General features: G+C 39.7%; 1 protein-coding gene across 2 annotated transcripts in view; it reads left to right on the top strand.

The window, feature by feature from the left end:
* The first annotated feature begins 4,227 nt into the window (after nt 1–4,227).
* DERA (deoxyribose-phosphate aldolase) overlaps nt 4,228–21,950 on the top strand; it is a 143,296-nt gene continuing 125,573 nt past the window's right edge. The window contains exon 1 of one of the 2 annotated variants that reach the window (XM_053558085.1): nt 4,228–4,840. In XM_053558085.1, coding sequence (XP_053414060.1) covers nt 4,810–4,840 — 31 coding nt within the window. In that variant the 5' untranslated portion in view covers nt 4,228–4,809. The remainder of the gene's footprint in view (nt 4,841–21,950) is intronic. The other variant, XM_053558084.1, reaches the window with a different exon arrangement.

Below are 21,950 nucleotides of genomic sequence, written 5' to 3'. Positions count from 1 at the left end.
CCAGTCTTGAACTCCTGTCATGAAGTGATCCTCTGGCCTCAGCCTCCCAAAGTGCTAGGATTATAGGTGTGAGGCTACCATGTGTAGCTCTCTGAGCCTGAGTTTATTTGTACAGATAGGAAATAGTTTTCATACATAGATTTTTTTTTTTTTTTAAAGACAGAGTCTCAAGCTGTTGCCCTGGGTAGAGTGCTGTGGCGTCACAGCTCACAGCAACCTCCAACTCTTGGGTTTAAGTGATTCCCTTCCCTCAGCCTCCCAAGTAGCTGGGAGTACAGGTGCCTGCCACAACACCCGGCCATTTTGTTGTTGTTGTAGTTGTCATTGTTGTTTTAGCTGGCCTAGGCTGGGTTTGAACCTACCAGCCTTGGTGTATGTGGCCGGCACCCTACCCACTGAGCTACAGGCACCGCCCCATATGTAGATTTTTTTTGGGGGGGAAATACAGTTTTTTTTTATTATCAAATAATTGATGTAAAGGCAATTCATAGGAAGCATTTAATATCAGTAATACATATTGTATCAGTGATTCCCAACTTTTGGGTTTCATGGCCAATAGACTTTAAAAAAAAGTGTGTATATGGGTGACAGAATAGTTTGTTTTTTATCTTGCCAAGACGGCTAAAAAGAAGAAGAAACTATCCACCATCACAATCTTCACAAAATAAAGTGAACAACATTGTCTCAGAATGAAGGACTGTTCTTTATATTGGATAAGTTAGCTTCATAAAAGACTCAGGATAATTATTTTTTTCATTTTACCAAGAACTAGGAATAAGGTGTTCTGTAAGTTTCCTTCCAGTTCTGAAATATTTGACTCTAATATTCACACTTTTCCTGAGTCATCCCACTTCTCCCCATCTAACCTAGAAATACTTGGCTGACAATCCATAGTCTTAAATGGTTATTTTCCTAATGATCCTGTGAATATCACCCTTAAAAATCATAGAGACTACATCAAATTAAGTTGGACTAGGGGCATAAAACAATAGGCACTATAAGAAAAGTGGCAAAGACAGCAATATTCATTCATTTATCTAGCAAATATTCATAGCCTACTGTGTGCCAAGTACTCCATTAAAACCCTGTGCAAACCCAACAAATGGTCCAGGCGTTTTGGAAATTAACATTTGTATTACTCCTATTTTCCTGGACAGGTAGATTCTTAGAAGCTTCAAGGCAAACATATATTTCAGAGCTTTAATTTTAATTGAAGGAGTGAGGAGGGTGGGAAGATAAGTAATTTATCTGGCAATTTAAAATTTGTCTTAAACATAAACAGGAATGGCATACCAAATTTACGTACAGGGGTGAAAAACTATAACGGTATATACTGGTAACAAAAGAAAAACACAAGTCATGTTGAACACCTCTGTAATTGTAGAAGTAAAACATGACTTCAGCCTTACAAATTTAATAGTTTTTTCCTTTCTTAAAATGTGTAAACATTTTTTGGCATTCTGTATTATTATGCCTTAAAGACAATTTTACTCTTGTAAGAGCCACTTTGGGCTATGGCTCCAGAATGGTCTGCATAGCTTACTCTTCTCTGCTTCTAGGTTGATGGGTTGTTTTTTTTTACATAAACATCATTTGAGGGAACTTGTTACAAATATACATTCAAACGGGTCCTGGAGATTCTGATTCTATAGGGCTGTGATGCAGTCTAAAATCTGCTTTCGAAAAAAGCTATTAGGCGATAACAGTGTTCTTAAGATCTTTCTTAGAGAGGCCTTGCCTTAGGGATACTTCAGAAGTCAATAAATTTAAAAGAAACTTTCACAAAGTGAAAATTGGGAACATTTCTCCATTAAAGAAACACTTTTTTTTTTTTAGAGACACAGTCTCTGCCTTTGGTAGAGTGCCTTGGCATCATAGTTAACAGCAACTTCAAACTCTTGGGTTTAAGCAATTCTCTTGCCTCAGCCAACCAAGTAGCTGGGACTACAGGTGCCTGCCACAATACCCGGCTATTTTTTGGTTGCAGTTGTCATTGTTGTTTATCAGGCCCGGGCCAGGCTTGAACCTGCCAGCCTTGGTATATGTGGCCAATGCCCTACTCACTGAGCTACAGGTGCCGAGCCAGAAACTCATTTTTTTTACATACTACCCCCACTATCTCTGAATGCCACCAACTTAACATACTTTTAAACTACATAGATCAGTGTTTTTCCATCTTTTTTTATCTCATGACACACTTGAACCTGTAGTTAAACTTCCGTGGCACACTTAAATCATGTTGATCAAAATAAATTATAGAAAAGAATATACTTACTGTGCTTTGAACTTTTGAAAATAATGATCTTTAAAAATTTTTGTGGCACACTTAAGATCCCCTCATGGGACACCAGTTAGAAAATCACTGGCATAGATTACTCCTAGATTAGTATTGTGCAACAGGTAAATTTTAGAAATGGTCCTGAGAAGTTCTTGTCAGATATGTTGCTGACATGTTTGCTTTATGAGGCTGCCTTGATCCATTTTTTTTCCAGCTAAGTTAGGATATCACAGCTTTTTTGTTTTAATAAATTTACATAATAAGTGGAATCTGGGTTGGAGTTATACCTACCCCTAAAAATAGAATTTCATTCGTTGCCTTTGTATCTTTTAGGTATGTCAATGAACTTTAGCCAAAGATCACAAAGAATACACATGTAGTTGGACAAAGCTGGGTTTATTGACTTGTGACAAAGGATAATGCTTAACCACAGGGAAATGTGAAGTGTTTCCGTAAGAGGGTGTTAGAAAAGACATAGGATATGGGCTTGTAGGTGATTTGAAGAGGGTTCAAAGAAGTGAGGCCTTCCTCTGGATTGGATGCTGGCAGGAAATGGTGATAATTCTATGTTAGAGTATCTTCATTCTCTCTCTCTCTTTTTTTGAGACAGAGCCTCAAAAAAAAATGACAACTACAACCAAAAAATAGCCAGGCACTGTGGCAGGCGCCAGTAGTCCCAGCCACTTGGGATGCTGAGGCAAGAGAATTGCTTAAGTCCAGGAGTTGGAGGTTGGATTCGATCCCACCAGCTTTGGTGTATGTGGCTGGCTTCTTAGCCACTTGAGCTACAGGCCCTGAGCTGGTTATCTTCATTCTTAACTAAAACACAAGAAGAATGGAGTGAGACTACAACTAATGGGTAAAGAAATGAAAGTTATGAACCTGACGGGTATGTTTGGACAATATTCATGTCAGTTAATGAACCTGACAGGGGTATGTTTGGACAATATTCATGTTTTTATGGCATTTATCAGATATAATTATGCATAGTCTTGTTTTTATTGATACATTATGGTCACAGTGACCTCAGCTGCTGTTCGTGATCTATAAAGTTGTTTATATTCCACTAGGGTATAGCATAGCCTAGTTATGATCTTTAGGCCAGCTCTCGGTTTTCAGGGCCTGCTTTTCTCTTTCTTAGGGTTTAAATAAAAATAAAGAAAAATGCCATTATATGTATGAATAGGCTCTAGACACATCCAAAACATTAAACAGTAGCTGTGTGTAGACAAGGCTAAGAATCAGCTCAGTGTAGAGGAATAAAACAAGAATTACATTTCCCATTCATAATAGCTCAATAATTATTCTGTGAACCTGACAATATTATTAATAGCACCCATTTATTGAGCATCTACTATGTGCCCTGTTATATACTAGGTGTACACACAACTTTGCAAGGTGTCTGTGTATAGCAATGGACATACAATACATAGATGGTAGGATTGTTCTTAAAGTCAAATGCTATCAAACATCTGAAAGCGCTTAGCACTATTAGCTGGCTCAAGGTAGCCAAGCCATAACAACACGTTTACTTTAGGCTGATGTGGTGGCTCATGCCTATAATCCTAGTACTCTGGGAGGATGAGGCTGGTGGATTGCTTGAGCTCAAGAGTTTGAGACCAGCTTAAGCAAGAGTGAAACCCCCGTCTCTATTAAAAATAGAAAAACTGAGGCAAGAGGATCACTTGAGCCCTAGAGTTGGAGGTTGCTGTGGGCTCTGATGACGCCAGGGCGACAGATTGAGACTGTCTCAAAAAAAAAAAAAAAAAAAAACTTTCTTTCAGAGGTGCTTTTAATTAAGTGCAGATGAGTTGACTATATTGAGGCTGTGGAGTGATTCTGGATGATTTTATCCTCTTTGTCACACGGAAGTCAGACCGAAGTAAATCTTAGTATCACAGAATCATAGAATTTTAGTGATCCAAGATTGTCACGATCATCTTTGCAGCTGGGGAAAACGAAACTCAGAAAGGCCGTTGACTTGCCCCCTACCACATTTAATTACTGCAACAGATAGACTGAGAAGCCAGGTCTTCTCACTCTTATGAAGCCCTTGCGCTTCATAGCTACTTCTCTCCGTGAAGTCCAAATTTCTAGTGTGCTCTGACGTCCTTGATTTTATGATCATATAAGGCTGTGGATCATTGCTGACATTTCAGGTCTGAGGCTGCAGAGCTCCGCGCTTGGACAGAAGTGGGAGGGATTCTCTTCCCGCTAGTTATCTAATCTTAACAGTTAAAAATTTTGTTTTCTTGCAGTGCAATTGGCAACGTAAGCATTTTCAAACTGGTGCCGGCCTTATTTCCGGAGCCAGTTAGCGTTCCAGTTCCGTACCTTGCGGACTGGGGAGGAGCGGCAGGATCCGAGAGGCTCCGGCCAAGGGTCCGAGCGCGTGGCGGGCCAGCAGTTCCGCCCCGGAGCGGGCCGGGGGCGGGGCGAGCGCGGGCGCCGCGGGCCGGCCGGAAGGAGGAAGGGACGGCGCAGGGGTGAGGTGGGTGCCGGCTGCGGGCGGCTCCGGAGCGGCTTGCGCCATGTCCGTGCACCCTGGGGGCACCGAGCTCGGTAAGGGGCCCGCTGGTCTCCTTCTCCTCTCTCCGCTACGTCTCGCACCGCCAGGGCTCTGACCGTGGGTCCCTGGCGGGGGAGGGGGGTTGCCCGCACGAAGAGCTGTGGCCTTGGGTCCGCACCCGCCCTAAACAGAACCCGAACCCGAGAGAACCCGAGAGATGTAATTCTTGGGCACAGCGACGCCGCCTGCCTTTGCCATCAAGCTTTATTTTTGTAAGCGGAGGGAATGGGAAAGGATTAGCGTTTCGTCTTCAACCTATTCGTTCACTCTAGCTCCCTGGCTGCTAACCCCCTACCCCCGCCCCTGCACCCAACAAAACCAGATAAAAACTTTATTTCTCCCCTTGCGTTTTACTGCTGGATTTCTGTAGATAACTTTACCACACCTGTATCCCCAGAGTGGCCGCGCTGGTCAAGTTGTCAGGTCTGTGAGTGCTAAAAGTATAGTGTGATTTTAGATGTACAAAGATTAATATTAGTTCACCGTTTTTCATCTTATTATTCATCAGATACTACTGACAATAAAAGTTGGTCCAGATTTCCTAAAATGCGAAACATTTGTAATTCAAACAGCAAAAATATGCTCAAACCGAGTGTTAAGATCCCAGTTTAAGTAGTATATCTTGAATGTCTTTGTATCCTGAATCTTTAGTTTCTTACCCTTGTGACTTTGAGCAAATCAATGACTGTGCTTAAATTTCTTTATCTGTAAAATGGTGATTATAGTGGTGCTTACCTCATAGGTGGTTTAGAAATTAAATGAGCAGATACATGTAAAGTGCTCGGTACCTTGTGGGCACCTGGTTAATTTTAGCATATATCTGTAGTTGTTTTTAGAAGCTAATTTTGAGGAACTAGCTATAAGTTGTATGTAACACAACAAAGTGTTCTAATTAAACAGTGCAGACTTGAAGAGTTTCTGGAATTTTAGTTCAATAGTGAGAGAGTAAATCTGTCTTTACTTAGACAATTGATTTCCTCATCTAGTTGATTTGTTTTAGTCACTGTCCTACAGCAGATTAAACTCTAGTCCTATCTCTGGAACATGGATGTTAGTAAATGAAGGGCTATTTCCAACACTGGAAGATCCTTGAAGATGGTGGACACAGATGGAGTGGTGTGTTTTACCTTAGTACTGTTGGGGATATGTGGCTGTGTGATGGTGTGTATGTAGAAGGTGTGCCATAATTTTCCAAAGCTTAAAAGTGTTTTATTTTTCTTTCAAGAAATAGAATTAAACCAGTTTTTGATTTCTTTGTCTTGAATAATTAGAATCACTTCCATTCATGGGTTGAAAAGTAACAGTATAGAGAAAAACAATTGCCCTGTGGAATAATAATAAATACGATTTTTATTCAGTTATCGAAATAATTATAGTTTTGGTTTTATTATTTTCTTTGTTAAAATCTGGTGTTTTTCCCCTCACTGTTATTAATCCTTAATCCAAACGGGTTTAATCTAAGATGCTAAAATGAGTTATTTGAATTATGTACTAGGGAAGACAGTCATTCAGTATTAATTTATGCAGTATATAAATTAATGACTTTTTATAGTTTTCTAATTTAAAGACTTTTTAATAGATACTAATTCTTAAATGAAGTTTAACTTTTTGTATGCATGTAACAAAAATATTTCATGTTTATTATAAAAATTCATTTAGGGGTGGCGCCTGTGGCTCAGTGAGTAGGGCGCCAGTCCCATATACCGAGGGTGGCGGGTTCGAACCCAGCCCTGGCTGAACTGCAACCAAAAAATAGCCAGGCTTTGTGGCGGGCGCCTGTAGTCCCAGCTGCTAGGGAGGCTGAGGCAGGAGAATCGCTGAAGCCCAAGAGCTAGAGGTTGCTGTGAGCCGTGTGGCATCATGGCACTCTACCAAGGGTGGTAAAGGGAGACTCCGTCTCTACAAGAAAAAAAATTAAAAAATTAAAAAAAAAATTAAAAAATAAAAATTCATTCAGTACATAAAAGATTACTAGTCCAATCACTGTTCTTTATATCTTACTGTCCTGTATATACTCCTAGCTCATTAGACTTTAAAAAAAAAAATAGAGTTCTTCTGAGACTAAACTTGATCCTCATGGTTAAAAACCCTTCAAGGAAAATATTCTTTTAGCATGGCATTTGGATGTGTGAAAAACGTTTTCCAAATAGGGAACAAATAAGTTTTAAAAAGTCCTCTGAGTAATACTGAAGCACACCCAAGTCTGAGAACCACTGGCCTCGTAGTCTGTAAGGTACAATGGAGTGCTTCTGTTCTTATTACACCCTATGTGATCTATTACAAGGTATAAATTTTCCTCTCTGTTTTCTTAGACTACTATTAATTTTTGCTGAAGTGTAGGTGCCACATGAGCAGTAATCTTTCTTTGTTTGCTGGTGTGTGTCAGGTACCAAGAGCAGTGTTTGGCACACAGAAGGCACACAGATGTTGAAAAGGGGGATCTGGGCAGTCCACCTGGACCCCTGGGCATGTAGAGATGCTGATAAGCATGGCATCTTTTTCATGTTTCTGAATATCATTATGATTCAGTTTTGTCATTTTGGTCTTTAAAAATATCTCCAGGGTGTAGATAGTGTGACTTCCTTTCACATGTGGTTATCTTTGGAGGCATCTGGAAAACGGAGGTGTTACATTAGGTGACTTCTGAGGATCTCCCTGCTCTGTATCTGTGTATCTGAAAACTGTGTGCAAAAAGGAAAATTTCAAAGATATCTGAAAAACAGGAAGAAAGTAAATAAAAAATGATCTTTAAGGGGAGGAGATGGGGACAATTCTGTGGATTTCCTGTACTGAGGTGACAAGATACTATTTTAGGCATATATTTACAATTGGAATCATGAGGGATCACTATTACTGGTGAATGTAAGGACTATTTTGCTCTGTAAATGTTCTTCCTGTAGTCCAAATCAAAGCAAACAGAAAGGGCTGTTTATTGGTTTAAAGCATGGATGAAAGAGATCAGCTCTGTCTAGTTGCTGAACCAACAAGCATGATACGATTTTGTATTTTAAGTAGCATATTTATTCCTCAGTAGTTATTGAGTAGCAATTCTATACAGAGTAGTAGTGTCCCGTTTCCTAGGGATGTAAGTTGGACTAGATAGATGGTCGCTGGCTTAACAAAGCGAGGTGTGGTTCAAGAGCTGAGAGTCAGGCTGGGTGTAGTAGCTCACAACTATAATCCTAGCATTCTGGGAGGCTGAGGCAGGTGGTTTGCTTGAGTTCAGGAGTTCAAGACTGGCCTGAGCAAGGGTGAGACCTTGTCTCTAAAAATAGCCAGGCATCATGGTGGGATCCTGCAGTTCCAGCTATTTAGGAGGCTGAAGCAACAGGATCTCTTGAGCCCAAGAATTTGAGGGTGGTGTGAGTTGTGATGCCATGGCACTCAACCACAGAGTGACTGAGTGAGACTCTGTCTAAAAAAAATAAATAAATAAAACATTAAAAAAAGCTGGGCATCAAGCCAAAGCTACAATTAATATAATTGCAAGATGCGATATGCAGTTATTTCCATTTATTTTTGTATAAGAAATTAGATGACCTACTCTGCTCCTTAAATGGGTTGTGATCACAGATTGTTCTGATCTTGCATTATAATCTTTTTCTTACATTAAAAGAATTTACTCAGATATGAATTAGAAATATAGGGAGTTCATGTCTGCTACTCTTGCTAAGGCATACTTTGGATATAGAAGGCTTCTGCTCTGAGTGATGGTGACTTTCCAGTGCAAAGTTATTGTTGGAATGGAATTTTAACTCTTAAAGATAGGTGAGATCGATGATGATTGCACAATAGTTTTTCAGTTTATTTAAAACTTGCCGTGAGCCAGACACTGTGCTGAGGTGCTGGGTATGGTAGTGGTTAACATAGAGCTCTAGCTACCTGCAAGGCGCCATGCTGCATGCTTTTTGCATGGTCTCATTTAGTCTTCACAACTGACCTGTGGGGAGATATAATGATCCTCATTTTACAGATGAGCAAACTGAGGTATAGGAAGTTTTTTGTTTGTTTGTTTGTTTTTGAGGCAGAGTCTCACTATGTCTCATAGTGTCACCCTCAGTAGAGTGCTGTAGCGTCACAGTTCACAGCAACCTCAAACTCTTGGGCTTTAGTGATCCTCTTGCCTCAGCCTCCCAAGTAGCTGGGACTACAGGCGCCCACCACACTGTTTGGCTATTTTTTATTGCAGTTGTCATTGTTGTTTTGGTGGCCCGTGCCAGGATCAAGCCCAAAACCTTTGGTGTATGTGGCTGGCGCCGTAACCACTGTACTACGAGCGCCGAGCCAAGGTAAAGGAAGTTTTAAGTAACTTGCCACAAGCCAGTTAGGTGCAGCTAATGTGGCAGAGACGAAATTTTGGCCCAGGTGGTCTGGTGCTAATATTGTATGCTCAGTCCACCACACAGTGTCTGTTGCTGGCAATTCAGTAATGCCAGAGAAGTCAAGTTGATAACGGGTGAATAATTTTAATGTTACTCTTTAAAGAGTACTAAAGCCCAAGAGTTTGAGGTTGCTGTGAACTGTGACGCTACAGCACTCTACTGAGGGTTACATAGTGAGACTCTGCCTCAAAAACAAACAAACAAAAAACTTCCTATACCTCAGTTTGCTCATCTGTAAAATGAGGATCATTATATCTCCCCACAGGTCAGTTGTGAAGACTAAATGAGACAATGCAAAAAGGTTTGATTTCCTGTTTGTATGTGAATGGCAATTGTTTGTTTACCATAATTCACAGTTTTAGCCATTGCATTTAGTTTCAGAGATGTGGTTCATCCTAAGGGAGAATGGAAGAGGCCAAACTGGTGGAGTATGAGAGTAGGTGCAGGTATCAGTGAAGTTTTAAGGAATGATATGTTATCCCAGCCTTCCTCTGGGACTGCTTTACAGAGAAGTGCTCATGTGCTGATGAGCATCCCAGGTTGTGACCTCAGAGTTATCAGAGTAGAGCTCTCAGACTCCTAGGCTCAAGCCATCCTCCTGCCTCAGCCTCTGGAGTAGCTGGGACTATAGGCACCTGCCATCTCATCTGGCTTTTTAGGTAAAAAAAAATTACATAGAAATAATGAAATATTCGATAATTTTCCTTTATTGATTTAGTGTGATTTTTCTTTTTTTTTTTTTTGTCTTGGATTTCTAAATCTAGAGCTTTTAGTAGTTTACTGAGAAAAAGAACTAGAATCTCTTTAGTTGTAAACAAGTCAGACAGTTTAAGGAGTCTATGGATTTCAAGTGAGAAATGACCTAATAGCACCTTTCAAGGATCTCTGTTTAGTATTATTGTTATCCAGATAGGGGCCATTAAAGTCCATCTTTGAGTTACAAAAGTAAATCCCTACTTAAATAAAAAAAAAAAAAACATAAAGTAACTTAATTCTTTACTAGGTGGCCTGTGAAAATTTGACTCTAGCTCTTTTAGCTCAGATAGTAAGAGAGAATTTTAAATTTTTAAGATTTCTGTAGGGAATTTTCCAATAGGAGTTAAGGTAACATTTTTTAAACATTAAAATTGATTACTGCACTATTATAAGTTAATGTGGGGTTTTTTGTCTGAATCTAGTATTTTTCTTCTTAATCCTTAACATATATACACATATAAAAAATATATTTATTTATTCATTTATTTATTTCCTTAGGTTTAATAGAGTACTCTTACAAACATTACCTTTTTAAATTCTTCCAGGAATCCTTCATGGTAAGCATTTTTATTTTCATTTCATGGACGAGAAAACTAAGGTTCAGAAAGCATAAATCACTTGCTCAGTGTCTCAGAGCTAGTTAAAGCTGAGGTCATGACTCAAATGTAGGACTTCTGATTATAAGTTCTTCACCTTTAGCTTCACACCAGAGCTGCCTTGAGGTACATTTTTCTCCATTTTATACTTACCTTCATCCTGTAGTACTGCCTTTCCAGTAAATTAAATCAGGGACCCTAGCAGAACTGAAACAGTACAAGTGTTGTTACAGCAGAAGCAGTGTGTCTGTCTTTCTCTTTCTTTCTCATATATATATAATGTTCTAGATATAGAGAAAGACATTTACCATGTACTAGGAAAGATACTGTAATATGAAAATAATTTTTTTATTTAATTATGATTTTTATAATGATGAAGTTATTACCCTTCATGGAGCATTGATTATAAACCAGCGTAAAAGTTCTTTTTTGCTAAGAGGGACTTTACCTAACAAATGCAATCAGTGTAAAAAAGTTCTTGTTTGCCATACCTTTTTTTTTTTTTTTTTTTGTAGAGACAGAGTTTCACTTTATTGCCCTTGGTAGAGTGCCGTGGTGTCACACAGCTCACAGCAACCTCCAACTCCTGGGCTTAGGCGATTCTCCTGCCTCAGCCTCCCGAGTAGCTGGGACTACAGGCGCCCGCCACAACGCCCGGCTATTTTTTTGTTGCAGTTTGGCCGGGGCTGGGTTTGAACCCGCCACCCTCGGTATATGGGGCCGGCGCCCTGCTAACTGAGCCACAGGCGCTGCCCCCATACCTTTTTTTTTTTTTTAAACTTTGAAATCATTTCAACTTTTAGGAATGTTCTAAGTGCAATACAAAGACCTTTCTCTCTGAACTATTTGAGAAAATAATTGAATCACATGAGGTTCCACTGATATAGCCATAAAAGGGAGAGCATTAACACTGATACATATTTTTTTAATTAAAATTTTTCTGCTAGATGTGGTGGTGTGCACTGGTAGTCCTAGCTACTGGGAGGCTGAGACAGGAGGATTGCTTGAGTCCAGGAGTTCCGGGCTGTAGTGCAGTATGCCTATCGGGTGTCCACACTAAGCTCAGCATCAATATGGTGACCTCCCAGGAGCGGGGGGCCACCAGGTTGCCTAAGGAGAGGTTAACTGACCTAGGTCAGAAATGGAGCAGATCAAAACTCCCGTGCTGATCAGTAGTGGGATCGCACCTGTGAATAGCCACTGTACTCCAGTCTGGGCAACATAGCCAGACCAAAAAAAAAAATCTCTAAAAATAAATAAATAAATAAAAATTAAATTTTTTCTTCTTTTTTTTTACATATACATTTATTAGGTTTCCATTTTTTCGCCTTCACAAAATTAAAAAGGCTTAAAATTTAATAACAATAACAATGTTTAAGATAAGGACTATAAAGAAAAACCTTGTAAAGAACAAACAAACATAAATACATTCAGAAAAGGAATCAGACAACTGCTACATCGAAATATTAAGCAATAATAATAATAAGGATGATGCAAAGAAAGTCACATTCACATTGTCAAATAAGAGTATGTCTATTATAGAATGCTTAAAGATTCAGTATAGAGTCATCAGTTAACTTATTTTTGTTTAAGTCTCAAAAAATAGACAACTAATATTTATAAATAAAAGTAAAAGATAATTTCGAAAAACAGATCATGCCAAATCTTATAGACAATAGAAAAAGAAGAAATACTTCAAAATCATTCTACTTAATCTGGGTACACCTGATATTAAAATTGGAGAAAATATATTATTATAAAGGGAAAATTACAAACATATGTCACTTATAAATGAGGATGCAATATCCTAAATAACATAAACAAGTTGAATTAAAAATTAATGTTTAAGTAATGTACTTTGATCAAAAGTAAATCCAATTTATGTAAGAATTAGTCACTATTTTCCTATCTTTTCTGTTGTTGTTTTTTTTTTAATTTTCCTTTCCCTCACCCCCTTCCCTTCTTGTCTGTCAGGTCTCCCCTTCCCCCATGCCCCACCGTGTCATTAATTGTCATTAATTGTCTTCATATCAAAGTTGAATACTTCTCCCTTCCTGTTATGCTTCACCAAGAATAATGTGTTCCACCTCCATCCAGGTCAGTACAAATGCTGCAAAATCTCCATTTTTTTATGGCTGAATAATATTCCATGGTATACACATACCAGAGCTTACCAATCCATTCCTGGGTTGAAGGACATGTAGGTTGTTTCCACATTTTGGCAATTGTAAATTGGGCTGCGATAAACAGCCTAATAAATAATAAAGTGTCTTTATAATAAGAAGTTTTTTTTTTTTTTTTTTTTCCTTCTGGATAGATGCCCAGTAATGGGATTGCAGGATCAAATGGGAGGTCTAGGTTGAGTTCTTTAAGGTTTCTCCATACTTCCTTCCAAAAAGGTTGTATTAGTTTGCAGTCCTACCAACAGTGTAAAAGTGTTCCTTTCTCTCCACATCCACGCCAGCATCTGCAGTTTTGAGATTTTGTGATATAGGCCATTCTCGATGGGGTTAGGTGATATCTCTGGGTGGTTTTAATTTGCATTTCTCTAATAATTAGGGATGATGGGCATTTTTTCATACGTTTGCTAGCCATTCGTCTGTCGTCTTTAGGGAAGATTCTATTCATCTCTCTTCCCCATTGATATATGGGATTGTTGGTTTTTTTCTTGTGGATCAATAGAGAATAGGGTCACTCTCTGTCACCCAGGTTGGAGTGCAGTGGCACTATCATAGCTCACTGCAGCATAGAACTCCTGTGCTACTTGGCTTCCTGAGTAGCGGAAGGAACAACTATCAACATTGATAACCGGTTTAATAACATCTCATCTGCAAACCTCATTCAATTTTAGCCAGTTGTTCAAATAATGTTCTTTATTTTAGAGTGATCCAGTTCATTATGACACATTGCCTGTAGTTGTCACATTTCTTCAGTTATCTGTTGGGCGTCTAGTGGCCCCAGCCTGGGTCAGTGGTCAGCAAGGGATGGCATTAGGGAAAGTCACAAACTTACACCAAACTTAGTGCATAAAACCAGGAAGCCTGTAGGGGTAGACAGTGTTCCGTCTGCCTGGTGGCAGCATGAAAACAATACAGCCCCTGTCCTGCTTCCTGGGGTCAATCCTTTTATTGAGTACTTAACAGAGTATATGTGCAGTAATGCACAGCAGTCAGTGGTCAACACCCAAGGTTAAGAATGAGAGGGGACGTTAGAGCCCCCAGGAAGGCTGAGTAAAGGGTAAGCAAGGACATAGGGTAATGGAACATCTGAAGTGGCCGGATAAGGGTGTAATGGGAAGAGAGGTGAGAGAGCGAGTCTCATCTCCTCAGACATCTCAGCTGCCTGCACTGCTGATTTCCCCACGCAGGGATAGTCATGTAGACATTCCGCTGACTGGGCAATTTACCCCGAGTTTGAGGAATTCAGCTTGTTTACCTCCCATAGTTCTCTCTCTCTCTCTCTCTCTTTTTAAGGCAATGTCTCACTTTGTCACCCTGGCTAGAGTGCAATGGCATAACCATAGCTCACTGCAACCTCAAACTTCTGGGCTCAAGCGATGCTCCTGCCTCAGCCTCCCAGGTAGCTGATACTACCTTGCGGGTAGCTGGTAGGTGTGCACCACGAAGCTCAGAGACAGAGTTTTGTTCTTGCTTAGGCTAGTCCCAAACTCCTGAACTCAAGCAATCCTCTGCCTCAAACTCTCAGAGTGCGATGATTACAGGCATGAGCCCCTGCACCTGGCCTCTTTAGTCTTCTCGTCTGATATAATTTCTCAATCTTTCATTGACTTGCAGGATTTTTTTTAAAGCATACAGGCCAGTTATTTTATAGAATGTTCCTCAGTTTCTGTTTGCTATTGTGTTTTCATGGTTAGATTTAGGTTATGCATCTTTGGCAAGAAATGATGCTGTCTTTTGCATCCTATGAGTAATACACATTTTGATTTTTCTAATTGATGATTCTTTGATCACATGGTTAAGGTGGGGTGGCCAGAATTCTTCACTGTCAGATTACCTATTTACTTTTGTAACTAGTATATATTTTATGTAGAGGCACTTTGAAACTACTTAAGTATCCTGTTTCTCTGCAAGCTTTTTATTTATTTGTATTTTTTATTGATATTTGTACCCTTTTGAGCTCTCCTATTTTCCCAATGAATTATAATTGTTACTATTATTATTTACCTTAATATTCAAATTGTTTCAGATTTTGCAGCCCCTTAAAACTGGCTTCTCTTTCTTTCCGACATGCCCTTTCACCAACTTCTCCCCGTCAATTATTTTTAAAATAATTCTTTACTTTCTGACTCAACATGGTATTTCTGGCTTATTTTATAATTTCCCTTTTCTAGTCCTGGAGTCAGCTACTTCTCAAGGAGCATTTCTTCTTCTTTTTTTGTTTGAGACAAGAATCTCACTATGTCACCCTGGGTAGAGCTCCATGGTGTCACAGCTCACAGCAACCTCAAACTCTTAGGTTCAGTTTATTCTCTTGCCTCAGCCTCCTAAGTAACTGGAATTACATGTGCCTGCCACAATGCCTGGCTACTTTTTAGAGACAGGGTCTCTCTCTGGCTCAGGCGGGTTTTGAACCTGTGAGCTCAGCAGTCCACCCACCTCGGCCTCCCAGTGTGCTAGGATTACAGGAGTAAGCCACCGCGCCCGGCCAAGGAGCATTTTTTGTAGAGGATAACGATATTTGGAAGCTAAGATCTGAGCACGAGGTATGCTCGTGTGACCAGAGTGTCTCTGCTCCTAAGTCCCTTAGTGAGCAGAGCTGAAAATGCATGTACTATACACACACACACATTCCCTTCTGTGCTACCTCTCATCTGTCTGTACCTATATGATGTCAACTCTGAGTTCACACTGTTACCTTCAGTTCTGGTCCAATACCACGGCTTTTACTCCAGTTCTCACCTTCCCCATGTTTTTTTATTTATTTATTTTTTTTTTTGTGATTTTTTGGCCGGGGCTGGGTTTGAACCCGCCACCTCCGACATATGGGACCTGCGCCCTACTCCTTGAGCCACAGACACCGCCCAAGAATGATTTTGTTTTTTAAGTTGTAGGCATCATAGTCTCTTTTTTTTTGCAGTTTGGCCGGGGCTGGGTCTGAACCCACCACCCTTGGCATATGGGGCCGGCGCCCTACTCACTGAGCCACAGGCACCTCCCGGCCCCCATGTTTGTAATACTCCTTATGTCGGGCTGGACTTCCCCCAGCCCCAGCAGAACATTCTTCTCATTGTTCTCAGGCTCTTGACACCCTGACCTGGGCATCCCTTCTAAGAGGGTGGCTTCCTCGTCCTGCCTGCGTCCAGCTCCTGACAGCAGGCCCCTGCCCACCTTAGCCTTGGCATTGGCCTGTGGCACTCTGTGCCAAGCTGCCTCTCCACATAAATACCCTCCTTACCCTGTCTGTGCCTTGAGTCTCCATGTCTGGCAACCCCTTTGCTGTTTGTGCCCCCACGCCCCAATCTTGGCCATAAAGATGCAGGCCTCCCAACCTGGCTCACATGCCTGCATGCTTTACTTCCTCCCTCATCTCCACCTCAAAGTTTAGACAGTTGTTCGGGAACAGAAATTATAAATACATACAAAAGATATTTGAAAAACCGTTATGTGGAGTGCCCACTGTTTTTGGCACTTGTTACTTGTTGCTCATGATGATGGCTAGGATTCCAAAGTGAGCCTGACCCAGTCTCTGCTTTCCTAGAGTTTATGGTCCACTAAAGGAGATGTTCATGTACATCATTACATAGAATATGATGAAAATAACAACAGCAACACGCCGGGATTGGAAAGATAAAGATGAATTCATAGACAGTCTGGAGGAGATTTTTTTTGGAAAGGATATTTCTGACAGCAGTTTCTGCAAAGACACCAAGGAAAAGCAGCTTGGCATGTTTCATTAAATATAGGAACTCAATTTTCAGATTTCAAATGTAATCTTCTTATACTCTGATGGCTGAGAGTAATATTTTAGTGAAGAAAGTGAAAAACGCCTTCATAGTCTAGCTATGAAATGCATGCAGAGTCTACATCATTATGTACATTTTAGATTTTAAATGGGGCACCTTTTATGCACGTTAACTTTGATTTTACCTTAGAAGTCTTTTACCTTTTGGTTGTAAGCATAAATGATGTGGCTATCTTTTATTATTCTGATACTCTTGTGATAAATAGAAAAAACTATAAAGTCATAATTTGGGTTTGTTATATAATTAAATAATTAAAATTCCTTGCTAAGTTGAAAAACCTTTTTTTTAAAGCATCTAAGCCCTGTGGATTTTAATTATTAGAAAGAAAGACAAACTTCAAGCACTCATTCAAACTAGGATACTGCTGCCAGTAAAGAAAGACTAGTAAATGAGACAGTAGATAGAGCCCTGGAGGATGCAGTTTAAACATGTCACTAGAAATTGTTTAAGTGGAGAGCTCTGGCCGTTTTAAAACACTGTCTGTCACTTGAGGATCGGGTCACCTTGAAATGTGTTCATCTTTGAGTTAAAGACATAAAAAGGCACTTTGAAATATTTCAGTTAACATTGGTGTGTGTTGTGTGTGTCTCCGAATGTACCTCTCCTCAGCCTGCCTCAGCTGTACCAGTGAGTTCCCTGGAAACCAAAGTGGTTGCAAGAGAAGGATAAATGTTTAATCTCAGCTCCTGCAAACTACACAGATTTTTAAAATGCTGAGGACTCTCAGGCTCCAACTTCTGGCTCTCTTTGTATAGTGAGACCTTCCTCTCCCAAAGCAAGGTCTGGGGAAGAGTAACCACTGGTAATTCCTTCCCCAAAAGGTACAACCTATCTGGTGCCTTGGTTTTTTTGGGATATGAGTAATAATGTTAAGATTATGGTCTTTAAAGTCTGGAAAAATACAGATTAACTGTTCTCATAATCTAGATTGAGATAAGCTTTTCAACTAAACACCTAATGGGCATGCTTTTGCCTCATAGGTTCAGAGGAGGGCGTGTCGGTCTATCTGTGTGTGAGATTTCATTCAAACGTCTAAAATTTGACCTTGAACTAGGTTACTTGGCACCCTTAAGGTACAATTTGAGACTCCTTATCTCTGATGTAGAAATCCTTGAATAAACATTACTTTTTATGAATATTTCAAATACTGGGGAAATAATAGTGTTCATGTTTATAAAGCTACCTCTCCTATTTGGTTTTCGTATCACAGACTTTCCTAGCAATGCATCTTAGCCATCAGTCTGAACCCCCCTCTGCTGCAGTTGCTTAAACTAAAATGGAGGGAAGTTAAGTCTGTGGTCACATGACTAGTAAGAGGCAGCACTGGGATTGAGAGGCATCGTCTCTCCGTCTCTCGATGCTGAAACATTATTCTAATACCTTGCATTACCCGCTTTCCTGCTAGTTTTCTATGAGCTTGGCTGGGCTCTGACCCTGCATCAGAATCACCTAAGACGGTTGTTAAAAATACAGATTTCTGAGTTCCACAATAGCTTTAATTGTTCGTATGATGGGACAAAGCCCAGGAGTCTGCATTTTCACAGGCTCCCAGATGGTTCTTCTGAATGTTGCAGATTGAAACGCAGATAGTGGGCTGTAGAGTAGTGCCAGATCCATAGAGAATCTTTGATTGCTGTATATTATCTTTTGACAAATCTCTGTCATTTTTACCTTCATCTTATTATCTTTCTATATCATATTTTCATATCTGATAAGCAAATTTTTGTAAACAAACATGGGAGAAATTAGCCGTTTATTTTCTGATTGAGATAACTGAAAAAATATGTTAAAATACATGTGAAGGTATAGTAGAAAAATTAGGAAGGGAGGTGGTTAAGTAAATGCATGTATCTGAAAAGTGCACCGTATCTGAAAAGGAGCACATTTAACTCAGATGATGCCAATGGCTGGTGGAAAAAATATTATCAAACGGTGTTCTTCATGATGATTTGGGAAATTGACAAGAGAGTATCTTCTCCATGGTCTCAGAAACTATAGAGTACAGACCCTATTCCCATTAGTTTAAAGATGAATCTACCAGAAAGAGTAATTCAGTTAACTTCTTGGTAGAAAAAAAGAACATACTCATGTTTCCTGGGAGCTTATGAATTAAGTTTGTACTGTAAACTCAAGAAGAAGTAAGTAGGTTGTGACAATATTTGTATTTGGTGAAGAAGCTCAAGCTGGGTATAGGGTAGTATTTAGAGGGAGATTTTTATTTTTTTCTTTAGTAGGTAGGGAGAGATTTAAGTTACTTTAATAATTTTCCAAAGAAGATACAAGAAATGTATTTCAGTTTTATGTCTTTATAATCAGAGTTTATTTTCCTTTTTTAAAAAACTTTTGACTCTCCAGGAGGCAATTGTTATCATGATCTCAGTCATTCATTCATCCTGTGTATGTAGAATGCCTACTGTGAACGCATAAATATCTGTGTCCTTGTGAAAGATATAAAAGCCTACTCTTGAGAAGCTTCTCTTAACAAACTTTACAGTATCTCTGAGGAAGTGCACTGCCTAACTCTTGTCAAGGAAATCAGATTTTGCTTATCATCAGCATATGCAGTTGTCCTGTTTGAAATGATTAACCAGTCAACATTGTATTTATTAACCTTTGGATTATCACTTAAAACTACCATGGGAAATCTTTTGAGCTAGGCAAAGATCTAATATGGCTTTTCTCCAGAAACCACTTTCATAGATCTGTCTCCAGGAAGAAAACAAAAAAAATCACACTTTCACCCAGCAGATGAATGACTAGGTGTAGCATTCAGCTAGTAATTAATGTAACATACGGAAGTTTTGGGACACTGCGATTAACATGTAAAGTCCAGGAAATGGGCATTGATGCTGATAATTTTGAAGATGGTCTCCAAACAAAGCAGAATTCTCTCTGCATCCTAGAAGTGGAGTCATTTTGGTGCTTGACAACAGTTACTTTTTATAGCCCGATTTGAAATTAGGCACCTTGTGGAGTTAGTGTCAAGTAATCACTACCTGGCCATTGATGTTTCACAGGCTTTACGGTTTATCTGAGAAGGTTGCAGGATGGAGACCCAGGCACTTTAGTTGTAGTTCTGACAGCATCTGGCTGTGGGAACTTGGGCAGGGGATGTCACTGCACTGGCTTGTACTTTCCAAATCTATAAAACAGACACATGACAGTGTAGGCTCATTAGCTGGAACATTTGTACCACTTGGGGGTGGCGAGGTGGGGGAGATGTTGACAAGGGGAAGGCTACACATGTGTGGGAGAGGGCCACACACATGTAGGAAATCTCTGTACCTTTTGCTTAATTTTTGCTGGACATATAAAACTACCCTAAAAAATAGTGGATATGTGATCTCTGAGAATCCTCCCACTTCTGAACTTCCTTATTTCTTCTGATGGTTCCTTAAAATGAACCTTCAGTGGAACTATAGGTCTGTAGTGTTCCCTCTGCTTCCAGTTCAGACCCTTACCTTCCTTCTCTGGCCAGCACAATTTTCCCTGGCTTTCAAGGCTCTAAGTTTCAGGAATCAGTGTACCCCACCTCCCCAGCCCCCTGATGATTAGATACATTATTATGTCTTTTCCTTTTCTCTAGGTGTTTAATGAATATACACCTTGATTTAATGCATCTTTATGTTAGAACCTTTTATTTTGTATTTGTGCTTCCACAGGGCAGACTGTTGATTACAGTCTTACTGTTTCTTCCATAAAAAGATCTTGTGGATTCACCTCTTCCTCTTTTCTTCTGTTGTTAGGCGAGGTGGCTCATTTTATCTTACCTAAATCACAATGGCAGCTTCATAGCTGATTTCTTTACCTGTGGGCTTTCTTATCTACCCTAGGAGAGTATATGGTTAAACCACTTCTTGTTTATTCAAATAGAACCAGTTGTATTTATCTTTTTTTTTTTTCATTGTTGGGGATTCATTGAGGGTACAATAAGCCAGGTTACACTGATTGCAATTGTTAGGTAAAGTCCCTCTTGCAATCATGTCTTGCCCCCATAAAGTGTGACACACACCAAGGCCCCACCCACCTCCCTCCTTCCCTCTTTCTGTTTCTCCCCCCATAACCATAATTGTCATTAATTGTCCTCATATCAAAATTGAGTACATAGGATTCATGCTTCTCCATTCTTGTGATGCTTTACTAAGAATAATGTCTCCCACGTCCATCCAGGTTAATACGAAGGATGTAAAGTCTCCATTTTTTTTAATGGCTGAATAGTATTCCATGGTATACATATACCACAGCTTGTTAATCCATTCCTGGGTTGGTGGGCATTTAGGCTGTTTCCACATTTTGGTGATTGTAAATTGAGCTGCAATAAACAGTCTAGTACAAGTGTCCTTATGATAAAAGGATTTTTTTCCTTCTGGGTAGATGCCCAGTAATGGGATTGCAGGATCAAATGGGAGGTCTAGCTTGAGTGCTTTGAGGTTTCTCCATACTTCCTTCCAGAAAGGTTGTACTAGTTTGCAGTCCCACCAGCAGTGTAAAAGTGTTCCCTTCTCTCCACATCCACGCCAGCATCTGCAGTTTTGAGATTTTGTGATGTGGGCCATTCTCACTGGGGTTAGATGATATCTCAGAGTTGTTTTGATTTGCATTTCTCTAATATATAGAGATGATGAACATGTTTTCATGTGTTTGTTAGCCATTCGTCTGTCGTCTTTAGAGAAAGTTCTATTCATGTCTCTTGCCCATTGATATAAGGGATTGTTGGCTTTTTTCAGGTGGATTAATTTGAGTTCTCTATAGATCCTAGTTATCAAGCTTTTGTCTGATTGAAAATATGCAAATATCCTTTCCCATTGTGTAGGTTGTCTCTTTGGTTATTGTGTCCTTAGCTGTACAGAAGCTTTTCAGTTTAATGAACTCCCATTTGTTTATTTTTGTTGTTGTTGCAATTGCCATGGCAGTCTTCTTCATGAAGTCTTTCCCCAGGCCAATATCTTCCAGTGTTTTGCCTATGCTTTCTTTGAGGATTTTTATTGTTTCATGCCTTAAGTTTAAGTCCTTTATCCATCTTGAATCAATTTTTGTGAGTGGGGAAAGGTGTGGGTCCAGTTTCAGTCTTTTACATGTAGACATCCAGTTCTCCCAACACCATTTATTGAATAGGGAGTCTTTCCCCCAAGGTATGTTCTTGTTCGGTTTATCAAAGATTAGGTGGTTGTAAGATGTTAGTTTCATTTCTTGGTTTTCAATTCGATTCCAAGTGTCTATGTCTCTGTTTTTGTGCCAGTACCATGCTGTCTTGAGTACTATGGCTTTGTAGTACAGACTAAAATCTGGTATGCTGATGCCCCCAGCTTTATTTTTGTTACAGAGAACTGCCTTAGCTATACGGGGTTTTTTCCGGTTCCATACAAAACGCAGAATCATTTTTTCC

This window comes from Nycticebus coucang, chromosome 12 (genome assembly GCF_027406575.1).
Source record: "Nycticebus coucang isolate mNycCou1 chromosome 12, mNycCou1.pri, whole genome shotgun sequence".
Taxonomy (NCBI): Eukaryota; Metazoa; Chordata; class Mammalia; order Primates; family Lorisidae; genus Nycticebus; species Nycticebus coucang.
The sequence above is the reverse complement of the archived record's forward strand: the minus strand, read 5'-3'. Positions and strand labels throughout refer to the sequence as shown.